The 27,487-nt window shown below is 37.5% G+C and overlaps 3 protein-coding genes across 3 annotated transcripts; 2 read left to right on the top strand and 1 right to left on the bottom strand.

Annotated features, from left to right (window-relative positions):
• Window positions 1-531: 531 nt before the first annotated feature.
• LOC107089556 (N-acetylglucosamine-1-phosphotransferase subunit gamma-like) lies at window positions 532-7,820 on the bottom strand. Its single transcript, XM_015382422.1, has 11 exons — window positions 7,691-7,820; window positions 7,534-7,588; window positions 7,391-7,458; window positions 4,577-4,631; window positions 4,382-4,465; window positions 4,187-4,280; window positions 2,534-2,648; window positions 2,376-2,458; window positions 2,104-2,232; window positions 1,938-2,019; window positions 532-1,851 (listed from the first exon to the last, which is right to left on the bottom strand). Exons 1-11 carry the CDS (start codon window positions 7,752-7,754, stop codon window positions 1,772-1,774), a joined length of 909 nt encoding a protein of 302 aa, XP_015237908.1. The 5' UTR covers window positions 7,755-7,820; the 3' UTR covers window positions 532-1,771.
• A 101-nt stretch (window positions 7,821-7,921) lies between these two features.
• On the top strand, window positions 7,922-11,074 carry tsr3 (TSR3, 20S rRNA accumulation, homolog (S. cerevisiae)). The gene is made up of 6 exons (XM_015382423.1): window positions 7,922-8,237; window positions 8,888-9,098; window positions 9,486-9,679; window positions 9,794-9,961; window positions 10,426-10,480; window positions 10,842-11,074. The coding sequence occupies exons 1-6, from the start codon at window positions 8,117-8,119 to the stop codon at window positions 10,966-10,968; spliced, it is 876 nt and encodes a 291-aa protein (XP_015237909.1). The 5' UTR covers window positions 7,922-8,116; the 3' UTR covers window positions 10,969-11,074.
• A 3,296-nt stretch (window positions 11,075-14,370) lies between these two features.
• pdpk1 (3-phosphoinositide dependent protein kinase 1) lies at window positions 14,371-24,399 on the top strand. The gene is made up of 14 exons (XM_015382418.1): window positions 14,371-14,539; window positions 17,324-17,614; window positions 17,815-17,857; window positions 17,974-18,111; window positions 18,912-19,056; window positions 19,150-19,247; window positions 19,627-19,702; window positions 19,792-19,860; window positions 20,050-20,146; window positions 20,276-20,449; window positions 20,584-20,801; window positions 20,978-21,035; window positions 21,827-21,979; window positions 22,080-24,399. Exons 1-14 carry the CDS (start codon window positions 14,516-14,518, stop codon window positions 22,191-22,193), a joined length of 1,698 nt encoding a protein of 565 aa, XP_015237904.1. The 5' UTR covers window positions 14,371-14,515; the 3' UTR covers window positions 22,194-24,399.
• The last annotated feature ends 3,088 nt before the right edge of the window (window positions 24,400-27,487 follow it).

Genomic DNA, 27,487 nt, shown 5'->3' with positions numbered 1-27,487 from the left:
TTTATGTTTTATCTTAATCTTTTCATCTGTCTGAAGTCAACCAGTTTCTTTTCATTTGTGTGCTGGAAGAAAAAAAAATTACACATCCTCTTTGTTGTTGCAGCACAAGAGATTCACCTTGAGGTTTCTCATCGCAACACCTCCAAATCTACAGTAGACAATGACATTTTTTTTTTAGATAGTGTGAAGACACAAATCGGTCAAAGAGAGGTGACTTTAAGGATGGAGGTATGTGGGTTGTCACCTCCTGGGAGAATCGGCTTTAATGGTGAAGGTTCAGTGTACAAACAAGAAAGTTAACGGATTTCATTCACTCAGTGTGAAGACGTTCAAACCTGGAGAAAATTTGTGCACCCATATATTATTTTTTTTCATTAGAACCAAGGAGAAAAACTTAGCTCTACTGGCTTGTCGTTTTTATATAAATATTGCTTTGTAAAGCTGCCTGTTCTGCATTTTTTCTGACTCTAAACCCGTGCAAGTTCAGGATGTCACAGTTTAACAGAAATCCAACACAATTTCCAAAGTTTTATTTTTAAATAAACCCTTACATTTCCATATTTGCATTTGTTTATTACCAGACAGAACATTAAACAAGCTGACAGTTCTTCTGAAGATGTCCACCTTTCAGTTTAGAGAACCTTTTTTTTTTTTTTGCAGCCTCTCTTAAGGTTCTTTCTAACCAAACCCTATCTAAACCATTACATCATGTTAAATAAATGTAAAAAAAAAAATTGGTAGTGCAATTCAGGCTGCATCTTTTATTTCCAATGTCTCAGTAAAAAATGATACAGAATCAGTTTTGGCAAAGTCTCAGAGTAGGAACACAACTTCAAACCTAAATCAGCTTTAAAATGTGTCCCTTTCCCATCACATCTGAACCAAGTAATGTTTCATCAATGGGCCTCTGTAGAGCTGGATGATTGAATGTTGATGAGGGGAATTTAACTATTTGAATAGCGTGTTGGAGAAGGCCCGCATGCAAATGATAAAGGACAATATATCAAGGATTAGAGCAAACACTCCCACTTTAAAGTGAGGAATCGTCTTTTCTTTTTTCTATATGCGTGGATATTACAGGGGGGAGTGTCAAGATATGAACCTCACTAAAACTGCAATGGATCTTCCATTTCCTATAAAAATGTCTACAGAGGGGAAGTTTAATAGAGCAGTATGTACTTCAACCTCAAAAGCTTGGTCAAGTTTTTTCTACTATAGTCAGAGGGGGTAATAATGCCTAATTGGTGGCAACAAGAAGGTCTTATATTTGAATCCCAATCTGCGATTCTTTCAGCTAGATTTTCTCCAATCTCTGTGTGCACGCCTGGGTACTATTATCTTCCTCTCCCACTCCAAGTTAATACTGTGTATCTCTGTGACGAACTGGTGAAATGTCCAGCGTGTCAAACTCCCCCAGTGACTGCTGGCTGCTTGGTGAAGTAGTGTATCAATAATATATGCCGAAACAGGTTCAGTCATATTCAGAATAACAGCTATTAAAACATGGCATTGTTACAGTTTTCCATCTTATGCCTGCAGGATGTTTTAGTTTCCAGTGATGCTGCCTCCATAAAACATCGGAAAAGCTTGCAGGGGTTGTGGAGATACTGGGAAGGTAACAGTCCAAACTTTACCCTAAAAGTCTGATGCAGTGTTGCCCAAGAGAATTAATCCACATTTTACTGGTGTGAACCTCGTTTCAAACAGACCAGAAAGACATTAAATCCCCTCAGGTCCTTTAAAATAAGCAGCCTGCCGCTCCTGGTGATCTTCACAGTAGATCGAAGATACCCGTGTCTCCTCTCAGGTGTTGGTCTTTAGCTGGCACAGTCACTGCACCCTTTTGTTCATCTGTCATATAAAATAAAATAAAAAAAAATTCATGCTATAGAGACAGTTTAAACATATATGGCGAGGCTGGTTTTAGGCTCACTTACTTGGCTGTGACTCAAAAGAAATATTATTCTGAGTGAGGAGAGCACGCAGTCTTGCTATCTCTTCACTCTGTTTTTGATAATCCTAGAACAAAATACATACAAATAAATATCAACCATATGTTTCAAGAAACACTCGCCTACCATGCGTAATCGTTGATGAACTTACTTCTTGGCATTTCTGTAAAGAGTTTGGCTTTCCTGAATCTACTTCTGCCTGTGGTACAGTCTCTGTCACTTTGTTGCTCTTCAAGAGTCCAGCATCCTGAAAAATATCTCTCAGGAGATTGTTGTAGCCCTGTAGTGCACATAAGATTAACATGATTAGCTAGCAATTTCATAGTTTTAAATCCTCTAATGTCCGAGGCATTAGTAGAGCTATGAATGCACTTTTGATGTTTTTAGCGACATTTAATGGTTTAATCTAAATCTACTTCCTACCTGCTCAGTGATAAGACCCTCATATCGGGCCTGCTCCGCTTCATCCCATTCTTCCTGCAGCTTCTCATTCAGAGTAGGGTACACTGTAAATAAAAAAACGCAGCCCCGATTACTGCCGACATTCACAGCATAAGAGGAGGCTTTTATTGCTGACCTACCTAACAGCGAATGAGGATGGCAAACGAGCGGCGTCTCGAAGGTCAGCGAGTAAACACAGGTGCTGGGCTCAGATACTTGCACCAGTTTGCTGCTGTTGCTGCAGAGCAAAATCACCTGAACGTAACAAGAAACAGAAGGTTTTTTTCCAAAATGAGTTGACTTGACACAAAACTATTTTAGTATTTATTTACTTAAAATGTGCATATTGCAATCTTTATTTTTTTTTATCCCTTAAGGCATATTTGATAAAATATATATACAGACACATAAATAAAAAATACCGTAATATCTCTGATGCACCTACTGGGTGTAGGCCTGTAAGATATTCTCACTAAGTGGTAAACTTAATTTGAATAAAAATTGTCATAAGATAATAATAATAATAATACATTTTATTTAACAGCGCCTTTCTGAACACTCAAGGTCACTTTACAAGAATTAAAAATAAATGAAAAGAAAGATGAAAATACAAATACAGGAACATAAATACAGTTATGGATAGGGAAAAGATATAAACCTAAAACAAGCTAAATTACAAAACAATCAAAGTTCCCCTTTAAAAAAAAAAAAAAAGGAAAAAAAAAAACAGTTCTTGTGTTTTTGAATAATTGTAATATTAAAGTCATCATTGCAGGTGTAACACTGATATCTGTATTTGTAGCAACAAATATTTTAGAAAATGGTGGAAAAAAACACTGTTGCCAACTGCGTGAAAATTCAGTAAGGGCTCGGCCATGCACTTCTTCTACCCCAACCACATTACGAATTCTTAACTTTACATGTTTGTGAACTGAATTTGCAAAAATTTGAATTGAACCTGGATTACATCAGACACCTAATACTGTTTCCTAATACAGGACAGTTCCCTTTTTAAATTGACAGTTGGCAACCCTACTGTCAACTCAAATTTCTATTTCTGTGTAAAGCGCCCACACAAAAATTAGTATGCCATGTGCTTCTGTTAGCTGGATACGCTAACAGCAGTTAGCACCTCAACAATTCTCAAATGATTTTGCATGGAATTCATTACCATGCCTGACATTTGACCTGATGCAGCATAATATCTGTAGAACTAAAGACTCTTAAAAACATAAAAATCAGCTTTCTGTTTTCTTTTGTTCTGTTTTCCATTTCATTTTTGTCTCATAATTATTGTTTTTACATTTATCTCAAATGCAGCTCATACATCTATGCTAATAAATGGTTGTTTTAAAGTAATGCACTCTTTAGAAAAATATATAGAAATCTAGATTTTTTTTATATTAATTAAATTAAAAATAAAATAGAGCTCCTGACTCCTGCTAAAATTACAAGTTGCCATAGAGGAAAAAAGGCATCTTTAAAGAACTCTTAAATTATCTCCAGAGATTGAATCAAGACAGGTTGAGCCACAAACTAGGGTTGTACTCTATATCAAGAAATTTAATTACAGCCCTTTTCTTGAAATATTATCCTTTGAAATGCTGTTTTTCTTTTTCTAAACTCGTTTCTATAGGTGTCAACATTAATGCTGATGAGTCAACCAATGAGGTAAGAAGATTTATCAGGAAACTAGTAATAATTTGCCTGAGAAAAAGAAAACTAATAAAGAGCAAGAAAAGGAACACAAACCTTTAAAAAAAAAAAAAATGTGTTTTTTCTTTTTTTTTTACCTTTGTCTCTCTGTTTCTGGTTCCACATGTGTCACCATCTCTCATCCACATGCCTGTGAAAGTGTTGTTGGCCATTTCCCACTCCTGCCAGATCCTATTTAACATAAAATCACCAACAGTAGACTTACAATTTCAATTTCACTAATTAAAAATCATGATTTTCTGAACTGACAAAATTAATTTGCTGTGTCTTACCCCAATATCCCACTGTAGGCGTTCCACCTAAATGACTGCTCATGCTGGGTAACATTGTGGAATGGACAGAATTCATATTTATACCTACAAAAGAACCAGTTACACAGGGATACTGATTGCTTTAAATGGTCAACCAAATGGGAAATGGATGAGTCAGATTCCATCATGTGCATCTTCAGAACACTGTATACTCACAAGGACTCTATGAGGCTGAAGCACTTTCCAGCAAGACGATGAAGATGGGCCGGGCCTTAAGGAGAATGTTACTATGGTTACCAAAGAGACTGTTGACTTTTATTCTGTCCAGTTAATTATTTTTTCTTTACTGACATAAAAAACAACTGAGTACAATCACTAAATTGTTCATGAGCAGTGTTCTCAGCTGAGTACTGAACACACATCCCTGAGGAACGCCAGTGTCAGAGGGCATTTTTTTTGTTTTTTATCTTTGCCACTGACAGTCTACTTGTAGAGAGGTCAAGACATCTGATATCCTGAACCATTTGGGTTCAGATTTCTAAACTAAAATCTATTCCTTTTCTAGTTTCAAATTCTCTGTTTTCTTTATCCTTTTAAAGTAATTTGCGTGTGCTGAATGAAAAATTGCACTCTGAGTTTATGGCAGCTGTTTCTAAGTGGTCGGGCTTTACTTTCTTTTTTCTTATTCAAAATCAGATCTATTTTCAACACTTATGCTGACCTGGAAATTACCCAATATAGAGAGTTCAAAGAAACCCTTAGTGTAGCAGGTATGTGGGGTGTAATTTGGGCTAAAGGTAGAAATGCAAGATTAATTTTTCCCAGATCCAATACATTGGCTGAGCCAATATCCAATAATGGCCGATATCCAATACTGCTGCTGCCTTTGAATTAATTAACCACATACCCCGCCACACAGATATAAATCATCACTAGCTGCTGTGTGTGTTCTGGTCGATGGCGTAATCAGCATTGCAAACATGAAATTTAATTCACTAGATCGCTATGGTGTTCGAAAGACTGCGCTACAGTGCTTAATATGCAAAGGAGAGGGAGATTGCATGGGAGAAGATTGCTGCTTGAATGAACGTGTAGGCTTATGTGAAGTTCTCTATGACAGGCATAGCCTGTTGTGACCACAATAACATTACAGGAAAAACTAGGTTACTGGGTGAATGGTAGTGGGTCAATGTAACTATTTAGGGGAAATCACCTGGCAGCAGATAAAGATTAAGTCTAAGAACGCTGTTCCAGCAGGTAGGACCTGCGCAAATACTAAGTGTCTGTTAGCAGCTGCTTTGGATGTTATCCCAATAACTGGCCATTATTAGCGGTTATTAGTCCAATAGAATTCCTTCAGATTGTGCCTCCTACCTCCCAGTAGGTTGTTATTACAGAATGAATACTAAGCCTACAGTAATTCCTTTTTTTCCCCATGGAATCAATAAATCTATTCATCTGTAATTCATCCATCCTGCACGCTTATCCCTTCTGGGGTTGTGAGGTCTAGCTTTCTACGGGCAAGAGTACACCCTGGACAGGTTGCCAGTTTATTGCAGGGCAACACGGAGACAAACAGGATATACAACCATCCACGCTCACACCTAAGGAGAAATTAGAGAAGCCACTTAACCTAACAGTCATGTTTTTGGACTGGGGGAGGAAGCCGGAGTACCCGGAGAGAACCCATGCATGCTCAGGGAGAACATGCAAATTCCACGCAGAAAGACCCCAGGACGGGAATCGAACTTGGAACCTTCTTGCTGCAAGGCGGCAGCTCTACCCACTGCTTTACTGTGCCACTATGTGTAATCTGAAAATAATTTCAGTAATTCTTTATGTACTGTAAAAAAAAAAACATTTTTTTAAATGGTCTGCATGTCGCTCATATTAAACAGAGCAAAGACAAATACCCTGCCAACTGAGTTGACCATAAATATTGAATTCTCTGAGAATGAATACCAATGATTCTTTAATAACACACCCAATGAACCAGCTGTGAGCTTACTGAAAAAAAAACCTGCTCCCAACCAGGTTAGCTCTGGGGAGAATGTTACTATGGTAGCAGAAATAGGTTGAGTAAACTCTCTTTGTAAAATGGAAAACTCGTTTTCCCTGATTCAGGTGTAAAACATTTTTCAGTAAACCTGCTTTTTGAAACGGACCCAGACTTTTGGAACAATATCATTCATCTGATATCTATTCCAGCTAATTTAGCTATTTTTTTTCAATATCGGAACATATATCCAATCCTAGCATAGGATCATTGCATCCTCTAGTAAAAAGTTAGTCATGTTAAATTCAAAAGTCAATATAGAATTTTAGGACAGTAATTTTAGGAAACTAATTCTGCTAATCGGCAAACTTTCAGTCAGCATCAACTGTTTGATTAATTAACCAGCAAGCTTTAAATGATATGTGATTGGATGCCGTCTGGACTCATTGCAGGAGGTTGGAAACAAAAGGATCCTAGCTAAATTAACATCTCTGTTGGATAATGTCTCCCACCTTATGCATGAAGCTGCAGCACTGGAGAGCTCCTTCAGTGACAGACTGCTGCCCCCTAAATGCACCGAGGTGCGTTATCACGGATCCTTCCTCCCAGCAGCTCGAAGACTCTATAACCACTGTTCCCAACAACCTCTATAAGTTGTTACATATATGCTGATTTTGCACAGCTTCTACCTTAGTTAGTTAAATAACATGCTGCTGTCATTTTTCCCGTCTCTGATGTCGCTGCTATTTTTAAATATCCATTACTGTAATAATATCCAGAGCTGTATATTGGTTATTTATTCTTCAGGTGCAAAGTTTTATATCGTTAAAACACTTTTCAGTACAGTATCTTATTTTTTTATCATTTAACTATTCACTATTATGTTATTCTTATACATTTTTCTAAGGTCCACATTTGTGTGACCATTTTTTTCTATATTCTTTTTGCTCCTGTAAACACAAGAATTTCCTCTTTGCAGGACAAAAAAATGAATTTTCTTTTCTTTTCTGTTCTATTCTATATCACTTCTTTACCAGACACTGGAGATGGGGCGACTTTGGGCTGCAGTCTGTTTCCCTGAGCCATAAAAGGGTTATTCAACCTGCCAACAGAGAAGATCGGTGAGAAAAAAAACCCCACATGGATTCCGAAACAGATCTGTGTTTTATTTACTAACCCAAACGTATTCGGCTCCTCAACTATCTTCATTTTTCCAGCAAGTGTGAGACAGACTGTATGAGGGGGGGGGGGGGGGGAATCGATATCAACGATAAAAATCCAATACAAAAGAAACAACAAAACTGCTTCCTGCAGTTTTAAACATAAATACTCACAGTGAAACGATAAATAAAACAGCCATGTTCTCAATAACCGAGATCTTCTATTAAAGCTACACATGATCGGGATGTTGTTGTTGCATTTCCTGCTCCTTCGCCTGCTGTGTCAGATGTTCGATCACGTGAGCAAAATAAGCCTCTCCGCGCATGCGCAGAGATCTTATTTTGGTCACATGAACATATGACGCAGGAAATAAGCCTCTCCGCGCATGCGCAGTTCAAATGCGCTACAGCGCGGCGTGTTTTCCACCTTGTACAGTTAGCAGGATTTCAAACCTAAATCCAAACATTGGTGAAATTCGAAGGTGATGTTTGAGTTTGTAGAAATCCTACACAAAGACAGGACAGAGACCTTCCTCACGAGAGGAAATATTGAGTTAGTGGTTAGCTAAGAAGTTGCTAAGTGTCATTGCAGTTTGCAACATGGGGAAAAAGAAACAAGGCAAGTTTGTGCGGCCTGACAGTAAGGGCAAAGACAAACGTCACAAAATGAAGGGGAAATCTTTGGAGACTTTTACTGAAGAGATGCACTCTGCCTTTGAAGGTAAAAACAGGTTCAACTAATAATGTGGATATATCAGAAGCATTTTAAATAAGTTAATCCGTAAAGTTTTAGATCTTTAGATGTAAGTTGAGACAGTTTTGTGTGGGGAAATTGTAATGTATATGATGCCTTGGTCAGGGATGATGGAGAAATAAATAAATCCAGAGTGTTATTGGGAGAAATATTCTTTTCCAAGTCTAATTAAGAATTTTATTACTTTCTTGTTAGTAATATGATTGACTTGGGACATTGTAATGATCATTGTCATACACTGTCACAAATATAAAAACAACAAAATTCACTCTCTGCACTTGAGGAGCAGAGGGCTTCCATTGTGCGGCGCCCAGGGAGCAGGGTGGGGGTTAAAGGTCTTGCTCAGGGACCCAGAGTGGAGGCTGAGGGATTGGGACTTGAATTCAGAACCTCTGGGATCGAGAATTAACCATTAGGCCGCCACTCCTCCATATTTTTTCTTAATTGGACATTTGAAATATAAGGCACAATATCCAATCCTATATGTAGCAAGTAAGGATTAATGTATGGTTTGTTTTTAGGTACAGTAATTGGAAAAGTTCTAAAATAGTGTAAAAAAACAATATTAAAAACTCATGTGATTTTCTGGGTGTTTTCTTCCAATATCATTTTTGCAGCCAGTCTTCACGTAGAGGAAGGAGCCGAAGCCCCACAGGTAAAACTGCCTTGTCCGCTTGCTATGTGGGAGTTGGGTCACTGTGATCCAAAACGTTGTACTGGCAGAAAGCTGGTACGGAAGGGCTTTGTGCGAAACCTGCGTCTCAACCAGAGGTTTAATGGACTCATCCTGAGTCCAATGGGCACCAAGTATGTAACGCCAGCAGACAGGTATGTAGATATTCAGCTGCTGTCTGTAGAGTTCCATTTTCAAACATTCAGGGTCTGTTTTGTAAAAAAAGGGTTAAATTGTAAAACAAAAAAGAGTGTGCACCAACACACGGAGGCAGCCATCTGCAGTGCAATCTTAGATTGAGATATAATTAATAGAAATTATCAGTTTATTGAATGGTTGTTTTCTCTGTGTTGCCCTGCGATGGACTGGCGACCTGTCCAGGGTGTACCCCGCCTCTCGCCCGTAGACAGCCGGAGATGGGCACCGGCACCTCTCATGACCCCACTTGGGATTAAGCGTTTCAGAAAATGGATGGATCAGTTTATTTTTAATACTCTTTAATGTATGACTTTCTAAATGTTCATACTAATTTTGATTTATAGAGAAATTGTGGCTCAGAATGGGCTTGCTGTAATTGACTGCTCATGGGCCAAACTGGAGGAGACCCCCTTTAGTAAGATGGTTGGAAGCCACCCCAGGTTGCTGCCGTACCTTGTTGCTGCTAACCCTGTCAACTACGGCAAGCCTTGCAAACTATCCTGTGTGGAAGCTTTCGCTGCCACATTCTGCATTGTTGGTAAGAATTTCTGCTGCGGTCATTGACCAATAAACTACCATATTGCATCACTAAAAACTCACTATCTCTAAGCTGCAGATTCCTATGAGGCTGTTTTTTTGTATTTTCTTGCAGGGTTTGAGGAACTGGCTGTGCTCCTGCTTAAGAAATTCAAGTGGGGGACAGTTTTTCTGACACTCAATAAAGATCTTCTTGACCGCTACGCTGCGTGTCAGTCCGAGGAAGAGCTGCTGTCTGTCGAGAAGGAGTTTCTTACATCTAAACCAGAAGAAGTGGAGTTTGGTAATATAGAGGACTTATATATTATATAGTGGTGGATCATTTCTTATGTAAGCTGTAGTTGGATTTCAGCATAGCTTGTGTAACCTTAAAGCTTACCTGTGTCATGCAAAGCTTCAGTTTTTAAGTTTCCTAAAACAAGATGATATGCCATTTTTAGTATTAAAGCAAAATAATTAACATTTTCTATTCAGATGTCCATTCTTTTTCCTTTGTTTTATAACAGATTACATAATGAATGAGAAAACACTGGTATAGAATAGATGATAGATAAAAAAAAAATCCCAGGCTTAAAAAATGTGAAGAATAAAATGTGGCCATCGTTTTCTAAAATCGATGTGTATTAATAGACCTATTTTCCTTATAAAATTAGATTTGTATTATTTAATATAACACATATAACTAGTAAAGGTAGAGTTTTTTTTAATCTGTTTGTTTTTGCTGAGTCACATTCTCTCTGCTTACAGATCCATTTGATGTTAACTCTGGAGTTGAATGCAGGAATCTCAACAGACCTGTGTGGTAAGCACACTACAGTGATAATTATAGTTAGAAAAAGTGTCAATAAGCATGTTGAAGTATAAAAACCAATATGCACCTAGAGGCTGAAGCTCTAGGTGCATATTGATCTTATGCTACAAATGATCTTTTGTAGCATAAGATCATTTTTTGTATTTTCTTGCAAAAAATGATCTTTTGCTACAAATGTGCACACATATGTAATATACATATGTAATATACATATAATAAAGACACATATGTAATATACATATAATAAAGACATCGTTCTAATCTAATTCAGAAGCAGATGCCCATAGAAAATATTAAAACATTTTTGTTTAGTGCCAGGTCATAAACATTTAATCCTCATTTCTGTGTTTAGTGCTGTTGAAGATGATTATTCCAGTGAGGACAGTGACCCATCAGAAGATGACAAAGACACCTCAGAGGATGAAACCCAAGGAATCAACAATGACTCTGCAGTTTTACAGCATCAAGATGAAGACTGAAACAATGATGTTTCCCAGAAAGGACTAGAAACTGTCTTAAATACTTCCTTTGGAATACTGTAAATAAATGAATGGTATATTGTTTTCAAACCATCGATTAATTGTGTTGAAATTGGGAAATGTGAGCTTTTTTTTTTTTTTATTTAATGCCAGAATCGCCTTCAAATATTCTAGTCATCAGCTACATGAGATTGGGGGAAAGAATGAGAGAAGAAAACTATCCTATAAACCAGGATGTTTGCAGGTCTATTAGTAACAGCAATAAAATCCTGATAAAAAGAGATATGGACATACCAGACAGATTAGGTCTTTCAAACACAGATTAGGCTGTTCATTCTAAAAGATTAGGACTAGTCATTGTTTAACTTCATTTCAGCATTTAAAGTGGCTCCATTTACCGATATTCCTTAAGTAGTTAACAAACAAAATTGTTTACTTTAAAGGATATTTAGTCATGCTTAGTTTAAATTACAAAGTAAAAAAGTCTTAAGCTTTGTGTCTGCGTATTTGAAGCAAACCAAGGATTGCTTACTATCTGGGGGAGGAAGCTATCCACAATCAGAGAAACCTCTCAGAAGTGATCAGCCCTTCCAAAATGGTTTAGAGAGCACATCAGTGACTCATCTATGAGGTCACAAAACAACATTTAAGCTCTTCATCTGTTAAGGTCAGTGTTCATGATTCATCGTTTAGATTATGATGCACTAGTGGATGGTCAGAATGTCATCAACTGGATGGTTTCAAGTTAAAAACAACTGCCCACAAAAAATTTAATTGCCATGATGTATAAAAGCATGAATTGTACTTTGTGAATTCTGAAGGGAAGGTTTGTGAGTTTAGAGTGGCCTAATCAAAGTAATATAATCAGTTCCTTCAAAAGCCTCAGATGTAAGACAGTAGAATAGATCAGGGATCTCCTTTGTTGTTTCAGTTGGAAAATAAAGGTTTAACCGCAGCAAAATGGCAGGTAAATGGAAGTTATCAGTACAAAGGGTAAGGAATTAATATAAAACTAAAATGTGAGAACAACATTGTACAGTAAAATATTTGCAGCTTTGATTTTATTTACTTTTAGGGTTAGTAAAGTTTGAATTGAACAAACTAAAACCTTAGAATAGGATGAATTTACAGGAGAATAAAACTATAAAAACAGCAGGGATGCAAACAACTTAATGCTTTTCTTGAATCAATTCTGCTTTGAACAGTGAGTTACATCGGTATAAAAGATTCATTTTGTGCTATTTTGGCTAAGGGAGGTAAAAGTAGTTTTCACCAGTGGAGTTTTTATGCCAAATTTATTAAGAGGCAAGCATGTTTTGTTTTTGTTTTTTCTTTATGGGGGCACAGAGAAGCATGAAACAAAAAACACAGAAATAGTCAATCATTTGAAATCTTTTAAGAGAGCAGCATTACCAAAGAGTTACTTGTGGCTCTGCACTGAATGGGGTGAAATGTCCACATCATTTACTTGAATAAGAATTTAATGTTCTGATGAAAATGTTAGGTTTATTTGCCCATAGTTGGGGGGAAAAAATATATAACCATGAAACAAAGCAAATGAAAGAATTAGTTTACTTTCTTAATTCAGGAATAAAACATATTTTTGACATTCATAGTTAGAACTCAAGTTAAAATGATAAATTCAGCTTTAAACAAATTAGAGTATTTTGTATTTCATTTAAAATAACATTTAGCAGATAAAACCTCTGATCCTATCTCATTACGACCAGAGGCGTAGCTAGAAAATGTTTATAAGGGTGGCCAGGCAATAACCAATGTACACTGAGGGGTGGCTGATAGTGGATAGGTGCCAGAACCTCAGGGTCAAACCAAAGATAAGATAAACTATACTTTCCTACAGCCTTTGCTAACAAATAGACGCATATATTTAAACTTTCTAGATAAAAGGTATAGTGGATAAAATTCTTTCAGGTTTGAGTACTGGGGCAAAAATCTTTTCAATTGTCATTACTTACCTACTTTTATCAATAATCATTTTGCATAAAATTCTTATTTACAAGTATTAATATCTACACAAATTTATTATGTAATACATTTTTATGAGAATAGTTATCTATCTCTGATTTCACTGAAGACTCCTAGATGACTTGCATTTTCTCTTTACCCCATATAAGACAAAATCTACTTCTGAAAAGAACAAGAATTCTGCACTTATCTCTAATGTTAGTATATGAATGTGCATAATTAACCACAGCGTTTTTGTTATCAGGTAATTTTGAATATATGAAAAAATAGTAAGTAACGTATGAAAAATTTTAATGTTTTGAATATTCCACTTGAGAGTATTATTGCTGCCACCATCTGTATTAGAGGGAAAAAATGGTAAGGGTGGCCCAATGGCGTAACTGTCGGTAAACAGTGCACTATGCAATTGTGAACTAGAACGTCTCTTTGTAGATGTATTGGTGAGAAAAATTCCTCTGAAACCCACCTGATACTAGATTGACTGACCGGACCTTATTTATACCCCAACACATGGCAGATTTCTACATGATGGTGAGCCGTTTTAAACACGACGCCAATAGCAAAGCAGACAGTGGTACTTTTAATTACTATGTTAATAACTGTGTATACAAGAACAATGTATTTGAGTATTTTATTTTTTACCGATACGACTTGGAATTACGGGTAATCCAGAGCATAGATTGTAACCATAACCGTTACGTACAATGTTTTAGCGACGATGAATACCAAAAGTGAGTGAAGATTGCGACTGTTGTTGTACTTCATATGGGGCCCACCCAGATAATGTTGCTTACGGGCCTATTGTTGTGTCGTTAAGGCATTGAGGTGGCCACAGGGGTGGCCAATGATTGGCTAAGGGTGGCCATGGCCACCCCTGGCCCCCCTTCTAGCTCCGCCACTGATTACGACTAAAGCGATCACCTTAATTACAGATTATAATTAACAGAATTGTAAATAAAAAAAAAGATAAATGGGTAAAAGGGGCCAATAATCACATTGCGTTTCAGTGCATATCAAATAAAATGTTGTTTTAGCATTATGTCTTCATTACAGGGGTCAGGACCCTTGGGGCCACTGTCCCTCGTCTAGAATTGCCCAGTGTTAGTCGGTTTTCTGTTTAAACTAAATGAACTACAAGTCATATAGATATTTCATTATTCAGGTTATTTTTTAAAACAAGTGTATTTGACTATCTGAAACATTTTTCAGAAAGGTAAAAAAAAAAAAGTCTCTTGAAAGGTGACACTGTTTGCTTCTTCATTTTTTCGTGTATACATGCAAACATATTTTTTAAATGCATCTAAGTTCCCGAACAGTTTTCGGGCCGCATGGTGTGTTTAATATGAATAAGAGAAACCGTTTTAGTGCAGCTTTGTGAAGTTCAGCGAGTTGTTGCTGTGGCGGTGGGGGCGGACACGGACACGGCAGGACTCTCCTCTGCTGTCCTGCGGTAACATTGTTGTGGAACGACGTCACACCTCGAAAATGAAGGCACGGAGGCAGCCATTACTGGAGCTTCTCTAATTATTTTATTCCAAATAAATACTCCAGGAAAACTCCCATGGCAAGAGCTACAAGTCAGATGGTAGGTGTTAAAACTTTAAAAGAATGGGTGTTCGAAGCCGGTGCGCGGATTGTGGCGTATAGCAGCTGTATCATAAGAAGTAGTTATCCGCGGCCTTCGTCTGAGGTGGCTGTAAAATATCACTCTGACTCACTAGCATCGTTAGCTTAGTAGTGTTTGAACTATCTGAGTCGTCTTGGTTTTAGGGTTAGTTTATGGCGACATGTTTTTTGATAACCCCTTTAGTAAACAATTCTTGGGAAAGATGGATACGTTTGGTTTTAAGCTATGTCAGACCAGCACCTCCTTGTCCAAGAATGGACGGTTAGTGTTAGCGTAGGTTCGCGCTTTCGACCGATGCTCCAATTGCTAGCAAGCTAAAGTTAGCTCCCTTACGTCCCACCTTCCGTTTGAAGGTACTTTGCTTCTGATAACGTTGCGTTTTTCGATTGCCAGCTTTAAAATGTCGACAAAGCAGCTCACAAACGTTACAGAACGCGATTCGGAACTAATGTCTGAACAGAAATGAGGGGTTTGAAGTCATTTGCTTTACTTAGCTTGGCTAATTGACTGTTAGCGTTAAGTTTGTAACTTGCTGTCCGTTATGGCCGGTGTTTTGGCGAATAAAGGACCACGGCCGTTCAAAGTACAACCGTGATGGCAAGATCATTTGATTGCAAATACATTCAAGTACTGATCGAAGTTTAAAGTGAAATTACGACGTTGTGTTGTTTTATTTTAGTCAGGCAAGCGCCGGGAACACGTTTATCCAATTTTCAATATCCAATATTTACCAAGTTATTGTTTTGGCAGCTTGGATGTACTTTTCTACAGGGGTGTCATGTTTTTAAACACCGGCTTTATTTGATAAGACGAGTAAATGCTAATGCTAGCCGGCTAGCAACGTTTGTTTTACCGAGGAAAGTTCGCCTATGCTAGTAGTCACCAAAGTGCGCATGGTTAGGAAAATGTTGGTTAACATTGTTTACCAGCCGTTATATTCACCGACTTAATAACAATGGGTTTCGAGGCAGTTTCACGGACAGTTGGCAATAATAGACTCAACTCCGGAATTGGCAGCTGAAAGGCCACACCTTACTTTTATACGAGAAGAAGCTAAACCAGTTGCTTAGCTTATCTTAGCTTCTGAGCTAAAAGCCGAAAAATAGTAATAGTTGCTGTTGTTCCACATGTTACAGATAGCCGTAGCTGAAATACAAGTCAATAAAGTTGGTTAGATTCTACCATAAATTATTTCGTGTGGTCCATGAAATATGTCTGTTTTCACATTTAGTTTCGTTCAAGTTGTGCAAAAACAAAAAGAAAATCTGTAAATATGAGTTAAGCTAGGTTGTTGTAAGTTGCTGCTGCCCTACAAAAAATAACTTTGACATAGTTTTTACAACTGAATCACCAAAGGGTGGGACCAGCAAGCAGTGAAACTGCTTCTTGGTAGTCAGGAGTTTATCAACATCAGACTTTGCCCCTCTGTTCTGTCAGTTTGAAGTCCTACGTTTAGGTTTGTAATACTACACAGAGTGTAAATTGTTCAGTTTTTGTCATGTGTTTATAAGACATTGATCATCGTTGTCTGTATGATCTAAATCATTTTCTTTTCCTCTTGTACATGAATTAAGAATGATATTGACTTTCTACCCATGTCAGCTTAATAGCATTGTATTTAGTGCACAACTTCTGCATGTTTTTAAAATATTATGTATAACAGGGATAAACTAGTTTTATTTTTAATATTCAGTGACCTTCAGTCAATCCGTTTAATTACTTGTAAAACACGAGCGTGTACAGCCAACCACTAAAATCTTAATGTATGTTGTGCATTTCTAAAATTCTACTAGATATGCTTCATTGGCTTGACTGATATGGGTTTGTTTTGTTAGTTTTTTTTTTTCTTTCTCAAAGGATCAAAAAAACATAAAAAATGAAAGCAAAAGGCTTTGTATGAATATCTGCATTTATGCACCAAAAAATGCAAAACATTTTATCTGATTATTAATTGACTTTTAAAAGAGTGGAGTTTAAGTTGTTGGTCATTAAGAGTTTATTTAGTTTTGATGCATTTATTGAACAGGAGGAAGAATAAAATTAACCCGTTGATAGTCATAGATGATCAAGGGTATTTTAATATCTGCTGAGTTAAGTACTGTTTCTTTAAATGCATTGAACTCCAGAAGTACCAACCTGTTGCAGTTTAGGATTTATGTATATTATATTTACTAAGGCTGCAAGATATTTGGAAAATGGAGAGATTGTTGCATTGATGTGGCTATCGAGACAATCTACCTAGTAAAATACATTATTGGTGAGAAGAGTTGGGAGTGTTTAAGACATGAATAATGCACCCTACCAAATAGTCCTCTGTAATTGTGATGTTGTTATTGTGATGACAAATGCTTTCCAGCATTGTAAAGCTGTACTTTTCTTTACCAAACTCGGCACAGATTTTTGCCAAGAAGCATGCAGAAGGCTGTTATTTCTTCTAGGGGATAAGCAGCTTCTAGAAAACCTTTTGTTCTCGAGGTCACAGTTCAAATTAAAGGCTATGTCTTCAATACTCTCTACTTTGATTTATTTACAGTGGTGAGAAATGAATTGCTTCAAGTCTGTACTTGATTTCTAGAGAGATTTGCACACTTTTATTAGATGAGAATAACTTTTCTTTGAAGTTTGGAATTTATAAAAACGAAGCAAAAACAGCTGGCTTAAGTATATATATAGGTTGATATCTCCATCTGCATCACCTTGCTGATTTGACTATCTTCTTTTGACTATCTTCTGTTGTTCCAGTATGATGTTGTGCCCATTCAGCCCAACGTTGCCATCTGTTCCTGCTCACATCCATCAATGGCCAGAAACCACCCCGACTCCTGTTCGCCACTTGCTATCCCAAGCGCAAGCAGCAGTCACTGCCCCAGCATGGAGGGCTCAGCGTCACAGACTAATGCTGTAGGAGCGTCTGGCAGCACCCAGAGCTTGGACGTCCGCGCACAGCCGGCAGTCCAGACCCCTCAGCCACGCAAGAAGAAGCCGGAGGATTTCAAGTTTGGCAAGATACTGGGAGAGGGCTCCTTCTCAACGGTAGAGCAGTTGAATTCCTCTCTCTGTCTTTGAATCATACTGTGGTAGCTGTTACTACACGTTAGCATTCTTTTGATTAATGTTCTTGGATGAGTAATCCTGGGTTCATCAGTTAAATTGTTCCAAAAGATTTTTAACTCTAACTTCGTAAGCACAACCTCTAATTTGCTAATTTTTTCCCCTCCTTTTTTGTTCTTCAGGTCGCTCTGGGAAGAGAGTTGGCCACAGGGAAAGAATATGCAAGTCAGTAAAAATCCCCCCAATATTTTGTATATTATTTTGATGCTTTAATTAAGATGGATGAATTGTTAAGCAAATATTGAATAGTGATTTTTATTTCCATTTTGTCTATCCAACAGTTAAGATTTTAGAGAAGCGGCACATTATGAAGGAGAACAAGGTCCAGTACGTGAAAAGAGAAAGAGATTTGATGTCAAATCTTGATCACCCATTCTTTGTAAAGCTCTATTTCACGTTTCAAGATGATGAGAAGTTGTGTATCCTTTCAAAATGACCATGGATTGTTTTTAGAAATGCACTGAGAGCTCTTGATCCATACTTCTGTATAGCTTTGACCTGCTTTCCCTGACTTTTTCTTTCTAAACTCATTTTTCTAGGCTCGCTGCCAGGAGCAGCTAATAGTTATTTATGCTGTAAACTGATATATGACTGTATGAGAGATGAGTCATTGTGTAAAACTGGCCTTTTACTACTATGAGGCATGAAAATTACAGAATTGACATTTTAAGCTTTCATTAATATCTCATATTAGCATTAGGCCTGGTTAGCAGTAGGAACTGACACTAGGGCTGTGTGTGCTTCCTAGGCAATGAAGATTTTATCTTAACTCTGGGATTTCCAAAAGGATTGAACATCACATCATTTACTTTTATACATTCAGCCCTTCTGTTATCCACCAAAATCTTATTTCCTGTGTTAAAGTAGAACTCGGATTGATCAGCCATCAGTCCTGCTTGGCAAAAAGCTTCCTTAAATGGAAACTGCATTTTTAAATCACTATTTGCCCTCCCTCTGACTTTTTTTTAAATAACGCACTCGAACTAACTTTAATTCCTCTTCCTTAAATGAAAATGTACACACTAAAGAGGGTTTATTTGTTGGTACAACTTGTTGCTTAGTTTTGTTTATGAAGCTTTTTAGGTTCTGACCATCGCTCAGAGCTGATAGAGAAGAAAGTTATCAGTTGCAAGTAGATTTCTATTTCCCTCTGGTTGATTTGTTTCACTAGAACAGATGTATCATTGAATAAAGGCTTTCCTTAACAGACTTTTTGTAGATTTTGGTCTAAGCTATGCTAAGAATGGTGAACTCCTAAAATACATTCGCAAAATTGGTTCATTTGATGAGACCTGTACGCGGTTCTACTCAGCGGAAATAGTTTGTGCTCTAGAATACTTACACAAAAAGGGCATAATTCACAGGTAAGGATTTGTTCTTTGTATTCTCTAGTTTTCTTTAACCCTGTAATTTTAATCTAATAAGTTTTATTGTTTTTTTTTTCTGATTTATTTTAGAGATCTGAAACCAGAAAATATTCTTTTGAATGAGGAGATGCACATCCAGATAACAGATTTTGGGACAGCAAAACAATTATCATCTGAGAGTAAACAAGGTATAATCACAATTAATGTTATTATTTATATATGACATATCTTTATTTTGAAACCCGTTATTTGTCCATTTTATTTCAAATCTCTAGTGTCAAATTTTATTATACAAGATAGCTGTATTTAAAAAATCAACCTGCGGAGATATCTAGTTCAAGCTCTTGTTCATGCTGCGTTTTAAAGGCCATCTATTTTAAACTCAAAGGTTCTTGACATTATGAGTTAAAGGTAAAATGATTGATTGCCCTTAAACAGATGCCATTCCCATCTTTCATGTCCTCGTATAGTTTGTGTTTATGGTAAAATTTGAGATATTATTAGACCTTCACAAAAATCCTTTTTTTTTTTCTTCTTGTCTCTGTTTTTATACACACCATTTTGCAGCAAGAGCAAACTCTTTTGTTGGAACAGCACAGTATGTCTCTCCAGAGCTGCTAACGGAAAAATCAGCTTGCAAGAGGTACACTTTATGAATGTTAATTTATTTTATCCAGATATGAGCTTAAATCTGAATGCAAAATAATTTTTTGTTTGTTTGTTTATTTACAGCTCTGATCTTTGGGCTTTGGGGTGTATTATCTATCAGCTGGTGGCTGGTTTACCACCATTCAGAGCTGGGTAAGAACCTTCTGAAAGTTCAGTTCTTAACAAAAATATTTTATTTGAAATGCACATTGCTTATGACTAGGCCTTCTTTCCACTCTTGGTCTAAAATTTGAGGAAAGAAGGGAAACCTCTTGTTATTAGCCTATGATTATAATCTTTTGTTTGTTTTTATTTTTAACATGTTGTTCTGTTCTGTTATAGAAATGAATACCTAATATTCCAGAAAATAATAAAGCTGGAGTATGAGTTTCCAGAAAAATTCTTCCCCAAAGCTAAGGATCTCGTTGAACAGCTTTTGGTAAGTCATTTATTTTCTCTAAACTCTGCCAGAAACATGATGTACATCCTGTGTCTTTTATGGGCCTGTTTATAGAAGGTAAATACTGTTTACTCTAAGTTTGTTTTGTTGTGCGATTTCTACCTTCAGTCGTTGGACCCATCCAAGCGGCTTGGTTGTGAAGAGATGGGAGGGTACGACCCGCTTAAGCAGCATCCCTTCTTTGACACCATTTCATGGAGTGATTTACACCTACAGACACCCCCTAAGCTCACACCCTACCTGCCAGCTATGTCTGAAGATGATGAAGACTGCTATGGAAATGTGAGGTTTCTCTTCATAGCGCTACAAACCAAAATAAACTCCTTATTGGAATACATACTGACACCTTTGAATCACTCGCAAATGGAATACCAGCTGTTGATATACTTTATCCTCTGTAACATCATGAATTCTAGTATGATGACCTCCTGAGCCAGTTCAGCAACATGCAGGTGGCCCCGTCCAGCTCATCACACTCCTTGTCGCCACATGATTCTGCGCCTCCTCAGAGATCCAGCAGCAACATAGAACAGTACATTCATGACCTGGACAACAACTCCTTTGAGCTGGATCTGCAGTTCACCGATGAAGAAAAGAAATTGCTGCTGGACAAACAGACCAATGGGAACCCTTGGTAAATTTCTTATTGGAAAGTGTGTGTGTGTTCTTTTTCAGGTTAGCTCGTTTCAAAAATGTGAAGGAAAATATTTTGGGATGCGATCTGTCGACTTGTCTAGCCACCACTTTGTCTATCTTGGACAAAAAGTTGAGAGTTGGTGTTTTATTTGCCTTTTCTTCTTTTCTACTCAGGCATCAGTTTGTGGAGAATAATCTGATCCTGAAAATGGGGCCTGTGGATAAACGGAAGGTGTGTATTTATTTTTCCGCAGCTGTTTTCTGAGGTTCTTACTGATAAGAACCTTAATAAGATTTTACTTATATTTTCTCCTTAAAAAAAAAATGGTAGGAATATTATGAATTTCAAAATTATGTGTTATACGAGTTAGGTTTCCTGAAGAGATTTGTTTCAAATCGGTGAGCTGCAGCCATTCAGATGCCTAGAAAGAAGTGTGCATTTCTCCTTTTTATGTTCTAATACCATGAAATGTAGTGATTAAAAATATAAATCCGTAACTTTTTAACATTTTTTTTTTGTGTATCCTGTCTGGAATGTGGCAATAGGAATTGTTGTATTAATGCCAGAAAGAGACCCACTGATTTTACTCTTACAGGTAGAGCATTATCGCTTATATATGTAAATAGTTTTATTATAGTTTATGTAGGGAATAATTCATGTTATATGGACACTACAAAAAAGGGAAAAAAGGTGAAAAAAAGACAAAAGAGAGATGGATAAAACTTCATCAGTCTGCCTCATCACCTCCAAAGACGGATGTAAAAAGAACGGCACGATCAACTGATATAACTACAGATACAATAGAGCAACATACAGTATTAATCAATACAGAATACATAAAGTGGTTGCTGAAGATAAAATTGGGGAGTGTGTAAGCCAAAATCCATATCCATATCTTAAAGTATCGATTCTGAAAACTACCTTTGCCCTACATGTTAGGAAACAGTGAGGATGTTCTTACAGGCTTCATGTCCCCCTCTGTTGGTGAACTGATGTCTTGAAATGTTTTGATATCATCTCAGGGTCTGTTTGCACGTCGGAGACAGCTGCTCCTTACAGAAGGACCACACCTTTATTATGTGGATCCTGTAAACAGGGTCCTGAAAGGGGAGATTCCTTGGTCCTCCGAGTTACGCCCTGAGGCCAAAAACTTCAAAACCTTCTTTGTTCACACGGTAAATAATGGTTTATTTCTGTTGTCTGCAAGTTTTCAGATTAAAATAATTCATTCCCTGGACAGTGTTCACCTGACTTTGTCGTTCCCTCTGCTTTTAGCCTAACCGGACATACTATCTGATGGACCCCAGCGGAAATGCCGACAGATGGTGCAAGAAGATCCAGGAAGTGTGGAGAAAGATCTATCAGAGGCACCAAAACCCGGGCCTATAGGAGCATAATCCATTCTGTGCCCATTCATTTTTAGCTCTGAGGCCAATCACTGAGCAGAGTAACACCCTCTTTAGTGCCCTTCATCACAGCAATGTAAACAAACTCTTAGAGACGCTGGCATCTAGACCTTGTTTGTTTTCCTGAGTAGATCCATGGGAAAATACAACTTTGGATTCAGGGTTGCTTTGCTTGTTCTTTGTGCTCTCTCTGAGGCTTCTATTGCATTTTCCATGTATGGATGATAAGACTTCCACAATGAACGTCTGCATTTTGTACATTCTGCTTTGGGCTTGGGGGTGGGGTGGCAGAGAGGATGGGCAAGCTTATCTTGTATGGTGACATAAGCTTGGGTACTGCTAGGACTATCCTGAATGCAAGGACTGGTTTCCTGCTTCATTGATAACAGAGTTATGCTTTTATGAACCAGAGCCAGACCAGATATCTTTAATTAAACCATATCCTAATCATACATTATATGTGCGAGTTGTTGTAAAGCCCAACTTTTAGTGCATTTACTCTCTAGTGACAGATACTGTAAACTGATTCAGTCTCACACTTATTCAGCTCAAAACCCTGTTATTTTTTACCTCCCTATGTCGGAGCTCATCTATTCCCTTGGTGTTGGAGTTGTTTTTCAGTCTCTTGGTACTTGCTTATTGCAGTCCAATTAAGGTCTCTGAGTAACAAAGCAGAGTAACTGGTCTGTAGTGAGAAATGGGTCTGAACCATTATGAGAATGAGCCTTCCATAGCTGTTACGAAGCTTTTTTTTTTTTTTTTTTGGTATTTGGGTGGGTAAACATGCCACTAACTTGTACACCTTCTCTCTATCTTGCTTATCTTTCCTGCATGGCCAGTTTTGTTGCTATGGCTTTTCTCTTCTGGGCACTGGAGATGTAGTTTTAAGTTAAAATGGGATTTCTTGCTGCATTGGCAACCGTTGCGAAATTTGGATGTCTTGTTTTTTGTTTGTTTCATTTTACTGGCTCTTGTGGTGTGAATTCTCCTAAATTCCTTTCTGATGGAATACATGGCTCATCTTCAGTTTGTCTCACTGAAAAATAAAATCTCATGTGCTGACCACCCCATGCTGAACAGAAAACCTCCACAAACAGAGATGCATACACGTGCTATCATCCTCGGAAGCAATCAGAAAAAGCTGTCATCCCTGGACAAGATGGCATAACTGCCTCATGGGGCCCTTACATTTTATTTTTATTATCTTTGATTTTTGATTTCACTGTTTTTGGCCCAATAGAAATTAAAGCGAATGAATTATTTTTTTTTTTTTTCTTTTAGAAATCTGTATAATCATCATTTGTTTTTAATTTTTGACGTCGTACCTTAAGGTCCTTTCCAAAGGCCCCTCTTCCTTCAGCTGAGTCTGTGTGCAGTGTGTGACTGGAGTCTAAGTGAACAGCACCCTGGAGCTAAACCGGGGCTGGATGTGGTTGGATTTCATTTAGAGGATATTCATCTGATCCAAATAAACCGCTGAAATTGCTGTATCTGTCTGTAAAGTCGAGGGAACACCAGAGGAGTGTTTTTCCTCCTGATTTAATAAAAATTAGAAAAAACCCTATTCTGAATCAAGTCGATGGCAGTCGGTTACGTCATGTATGAAATACTTTACCTGGCTTGTAACTGACCAGAACTGTGATGTACAGATGATGTATTATTAAATCTGAAGCGAGTAATGCAATGATATTAGGATACAGTTTTTGTATTATTTTTTTTTCTTGTATAAGGTTATTGATGGCTATTGTTTAGCCTATAGTTCATTCTGTGTTATTTAAATTCTAATATATGAATCATATTTGGATTGAAGTCATGTTCAGGGGCCATGTTGTGTATGTATTGAGATGTAAAGCCTTTGAATGTGAATAATTATTGTAAACTATAATATTTTACAGCTTTTTTCTTACTATATCATACATTTTCTATTTGCTCAGTGACTTAATCATATTCTGATAATTTAATGAATCTGTTCATTCTCTCTCTGATTATTTGTGCGCTAGGTCAGTAGATGTTGAATGATGAATTTTCCACTTAATGCTTGGTAGTCCAGTAATTAAAGCATGTAGGGATGTAGGCATTCAAAAGAAAGCCGTGTGTCTTGTCTTCTGTTTAACAACCTCCACCATGACACTGAACAGAGTTCAGTAGTGATGACGTCTGACATTTCTGCAGCATGTAAATAAAGTACCGACCCATTATCTGTGCCCTGGTGTTGTGAAAGTCCATTTAAAACTCACAGGAGAATTTGTAAATCTGTCTGGTTTAAGAGGCGGAGGAGCATTCCTTGTGTTACAGTCCCTATATAGGTTTGTTTTAAAGAGCTTTAAGGATGTCACTTGTTGATGTTTAGATCTGATTCACTTGGCCTGTTCTGTTTTTTTGAGTTCCCCCACATTAGGCATCAGAAGACCAAACTGGAAACTATGGTCTCACCCAAACCTGAGGTGTTAACCTCTTCCTGATGAGAATATAAGGGAAGTTTTGCACATTTCAGTCACAAAGTTAAAGGTCTTGTACATAGACAACACTATGCCTAATAAATAAAACGAACTAAAACTAATCTGATATATCTGCTCAAAACAAATGAAACTAAACAAGGGGGTGTTTAACCTTGAATAAGCTATTTAGGGTTTCAGCATTAGTGTCCTACTTGGGAGTTTGTTTCAGATAAATGATGCCTATCGAGCTAACATTGCTTCCCCTTATTTGATTCTAGTAAACGAGTAAACTTAAGCCTGAAGACGGGAGGTTAAGCTGTTGATAAACTGAAAAGTCTGTAATGTATTTTAATGCAAAGCCCTTAACAAAAGTAGTTTAAAGTCTATTCTCTGAGATTCGGGTGCAACTGAAAGGACTTTAAAATTTGGCCCATGTTCTCCACTGACTCAGTTTTGGTGAGGATGTAGGCAGCTGCATTCTGCATCATCCGCAGCCATCATTTTAGGCAGAGCTGTGAGGACGTCATTGCAGTAATCACGTCTACTAAAGATACATGTCTAAATAAGACTTAAATCCTATATGTTCTTCAGGTGAAAGAAGACTGACTTTGTTACTCTTTATATCTGCCTTTGAAGGTTCAGGTTTTAAGACTGGTGATCTCTCGCTTCATTAACTGACACTACATGTACTAACTTTAAAATGTCGCTAATTTGGTCCAATATATTACATTTTGTTTTTACTCAGCTGAAGTACATTTTAGCATATTGATGCGCTTATTTCTTTGTTTATTTGAACAGCACTGGATTGGGTTCAGTCACCTATTGACAAAATGTCACCAGGTGCATTGTTATGATAACTTATATGTGTTATAACTTGAGCTAAAGAGGAGCCTGTACCAAATAGGAAGCACCGCATGTAGCCGATGTAAAGTTACTCAAGACATAAATAAAAGTCTCCTTCAAAAAAAGACGAATCACTCAAGCTCTGTATGAGAAAGGTCAACCCATTTTCACAGGCACTCCTGACAAAAAGGAGGAGTTCATTCTTTAAGATCAATCAGGCACAATGAAAGCCAAAAACAACATTTTAGTTGTTTATTATTTCTTCCAAGGTTTTGCAGTATTTGGCAGAATTTTGTCAAAATGTGTTCTGACTGGACACAACGCTGCTACTGGACGTGATATACCATTTTACAGATTATCTTTCTAGTCCTCTGAATTTACTCACTATATAACCAAATTGGTTACAGGCCGTGGTAGAGTGGTGTTCAGATGCTACAGTTACAGGAGGGTTTGTTAACCTGTCGACCATTGCAAATGAGGCACGAGCATCATTAATGCTTTGTAAATGAGCTGGTGGAGCGTTTCTGCATGGAGATTGATGGGAACAATTTAATCAATTATGTATGAAGTTCTACAGTTAAGGCTATAGACCAGCTAATCTACTGAGTTACATGGCGAAGTGTAAGAAGAAGTAAAATCTTGTGTGAAGGTTTCAGTAGCACTGTTATAAAAAAAAAGTTTTCTTTAAGCGTTTCTTTGGCTAATTGAGTTGGTGGGAATTCTACTTTTAAAAATACAACGAAATAGATATCAGAGTGTGTGTAAGGAACTGAGATAGTGGACTCTTTAAAGTAACCAGTTGTTCAGACAGAACCAAAACTGATTTTCTTTAAAGGAAGGTTCAGAATCTACCAGCTAAGGTGTCTGAGATCTTTAGGAAGGGGCGCTTCTTTTTCTCTGTTAGAATGAGCCGTCTTCCATGTTGCATTTTGTTGGAGCAGAAGATCATCTACAACAAGGAGGAAGTGGTGGGATAAACTCATCAGGAAAGCAAACTCTGTCCTGTAACATCAACCCAGAGCAGCTGGTGGGAGTCAAGAGGACTCTGGCAAAAGTAACATCACTGATGGGAGTGGTGGCCTAATGGTTAGAAAGCAAGGCATCTACATCTTAGAAAAGCCACAAGTTTGCTGGTTAATGGCTCACTCTGGCTCCCAGATCATGACCCTTAACCCTGCAATGCTCCCTGCACGTAGCAACCTGCTCACTGCTCTCATAAGAAATGCAGAGCTAACTTTTTGTTGTTGTGCACAAATGCATAATATATACTGTTCTTTTATTTTTTTGTTCACAAATGAGAGGAAGATGGAGTGGGAGATTGATAGGCGGATTGGTGTGTCGTCTGCTGTGAAGCGTGCACTGTACCGGTCTGTTGTGGTGAAGAGAGAGCTAAGCCAAAAAGCAAACCTTTTGATTTATCGGTCGATCTACGTTCCTACCCTCATCTATGGTCTTGAGCTTTGGGTCATGATTGAAAGAANGATCCTGGATGGATGGATGGATGGATGGATGGATGGATGGATGGATGGATGGATGGATGGATGGATGGATGGATGGATGGATGGGAGAGCTCCCTCTAATGACAGACAACTGCATCCTAGGTGCACAAAGGAGCACCATTGCGCATCCTTCCTCCTAGCAGCGAGTTTGCAATACCTGCTCCCATAAAACCATACTTCCAGGCTGTCTTGCAGTTCTTTCATTGTTGTAAATTGTTTTTTCGTGTTAATTAACAAAATATTCAGGGTTGCACACTTTTTTAGATTGTTGATCATGCTATTTTTTAGTAACAAAGAGTCATACAATATTTTTTCTAAAGTAAAAAAATAGCTTTTACTGCACAGCCTTGTATCCACACTTTTTATTGCAATACTTTTTGTTTCAATACATTTTTCAATTTGCTGCTCCTGAAATCCCACTTTGAGGGATAGTCGTTAAAGGATATCTTCTGTCCTATTTTTTAATTAATTAATTTGTTATATTTTAGGGGATGTGG

This window comes from Cyprinodon variegatus, unplaced genomic scaffold (genome assembly GCF_000732505.1).
Source record: "Cyprinodon variegatus isolate N-32 unplaced genomic scaffold, C_variegatus-1.0 Scaffold256, whole genome shotgun sequence".
In the NCBI taxonomy this organism is placed as follows: Eukaryota; Metazoa; Chordata; class Actinopteri; order Cyprinodontiformes; family Cyprinodontidae; genus Cyprinodon; species Cyprinodon variegatus.
Note: the sequence above shows the minus strand (reverse complement) of the source record. Positions and strands in the feature narration are given on the sequence as shown.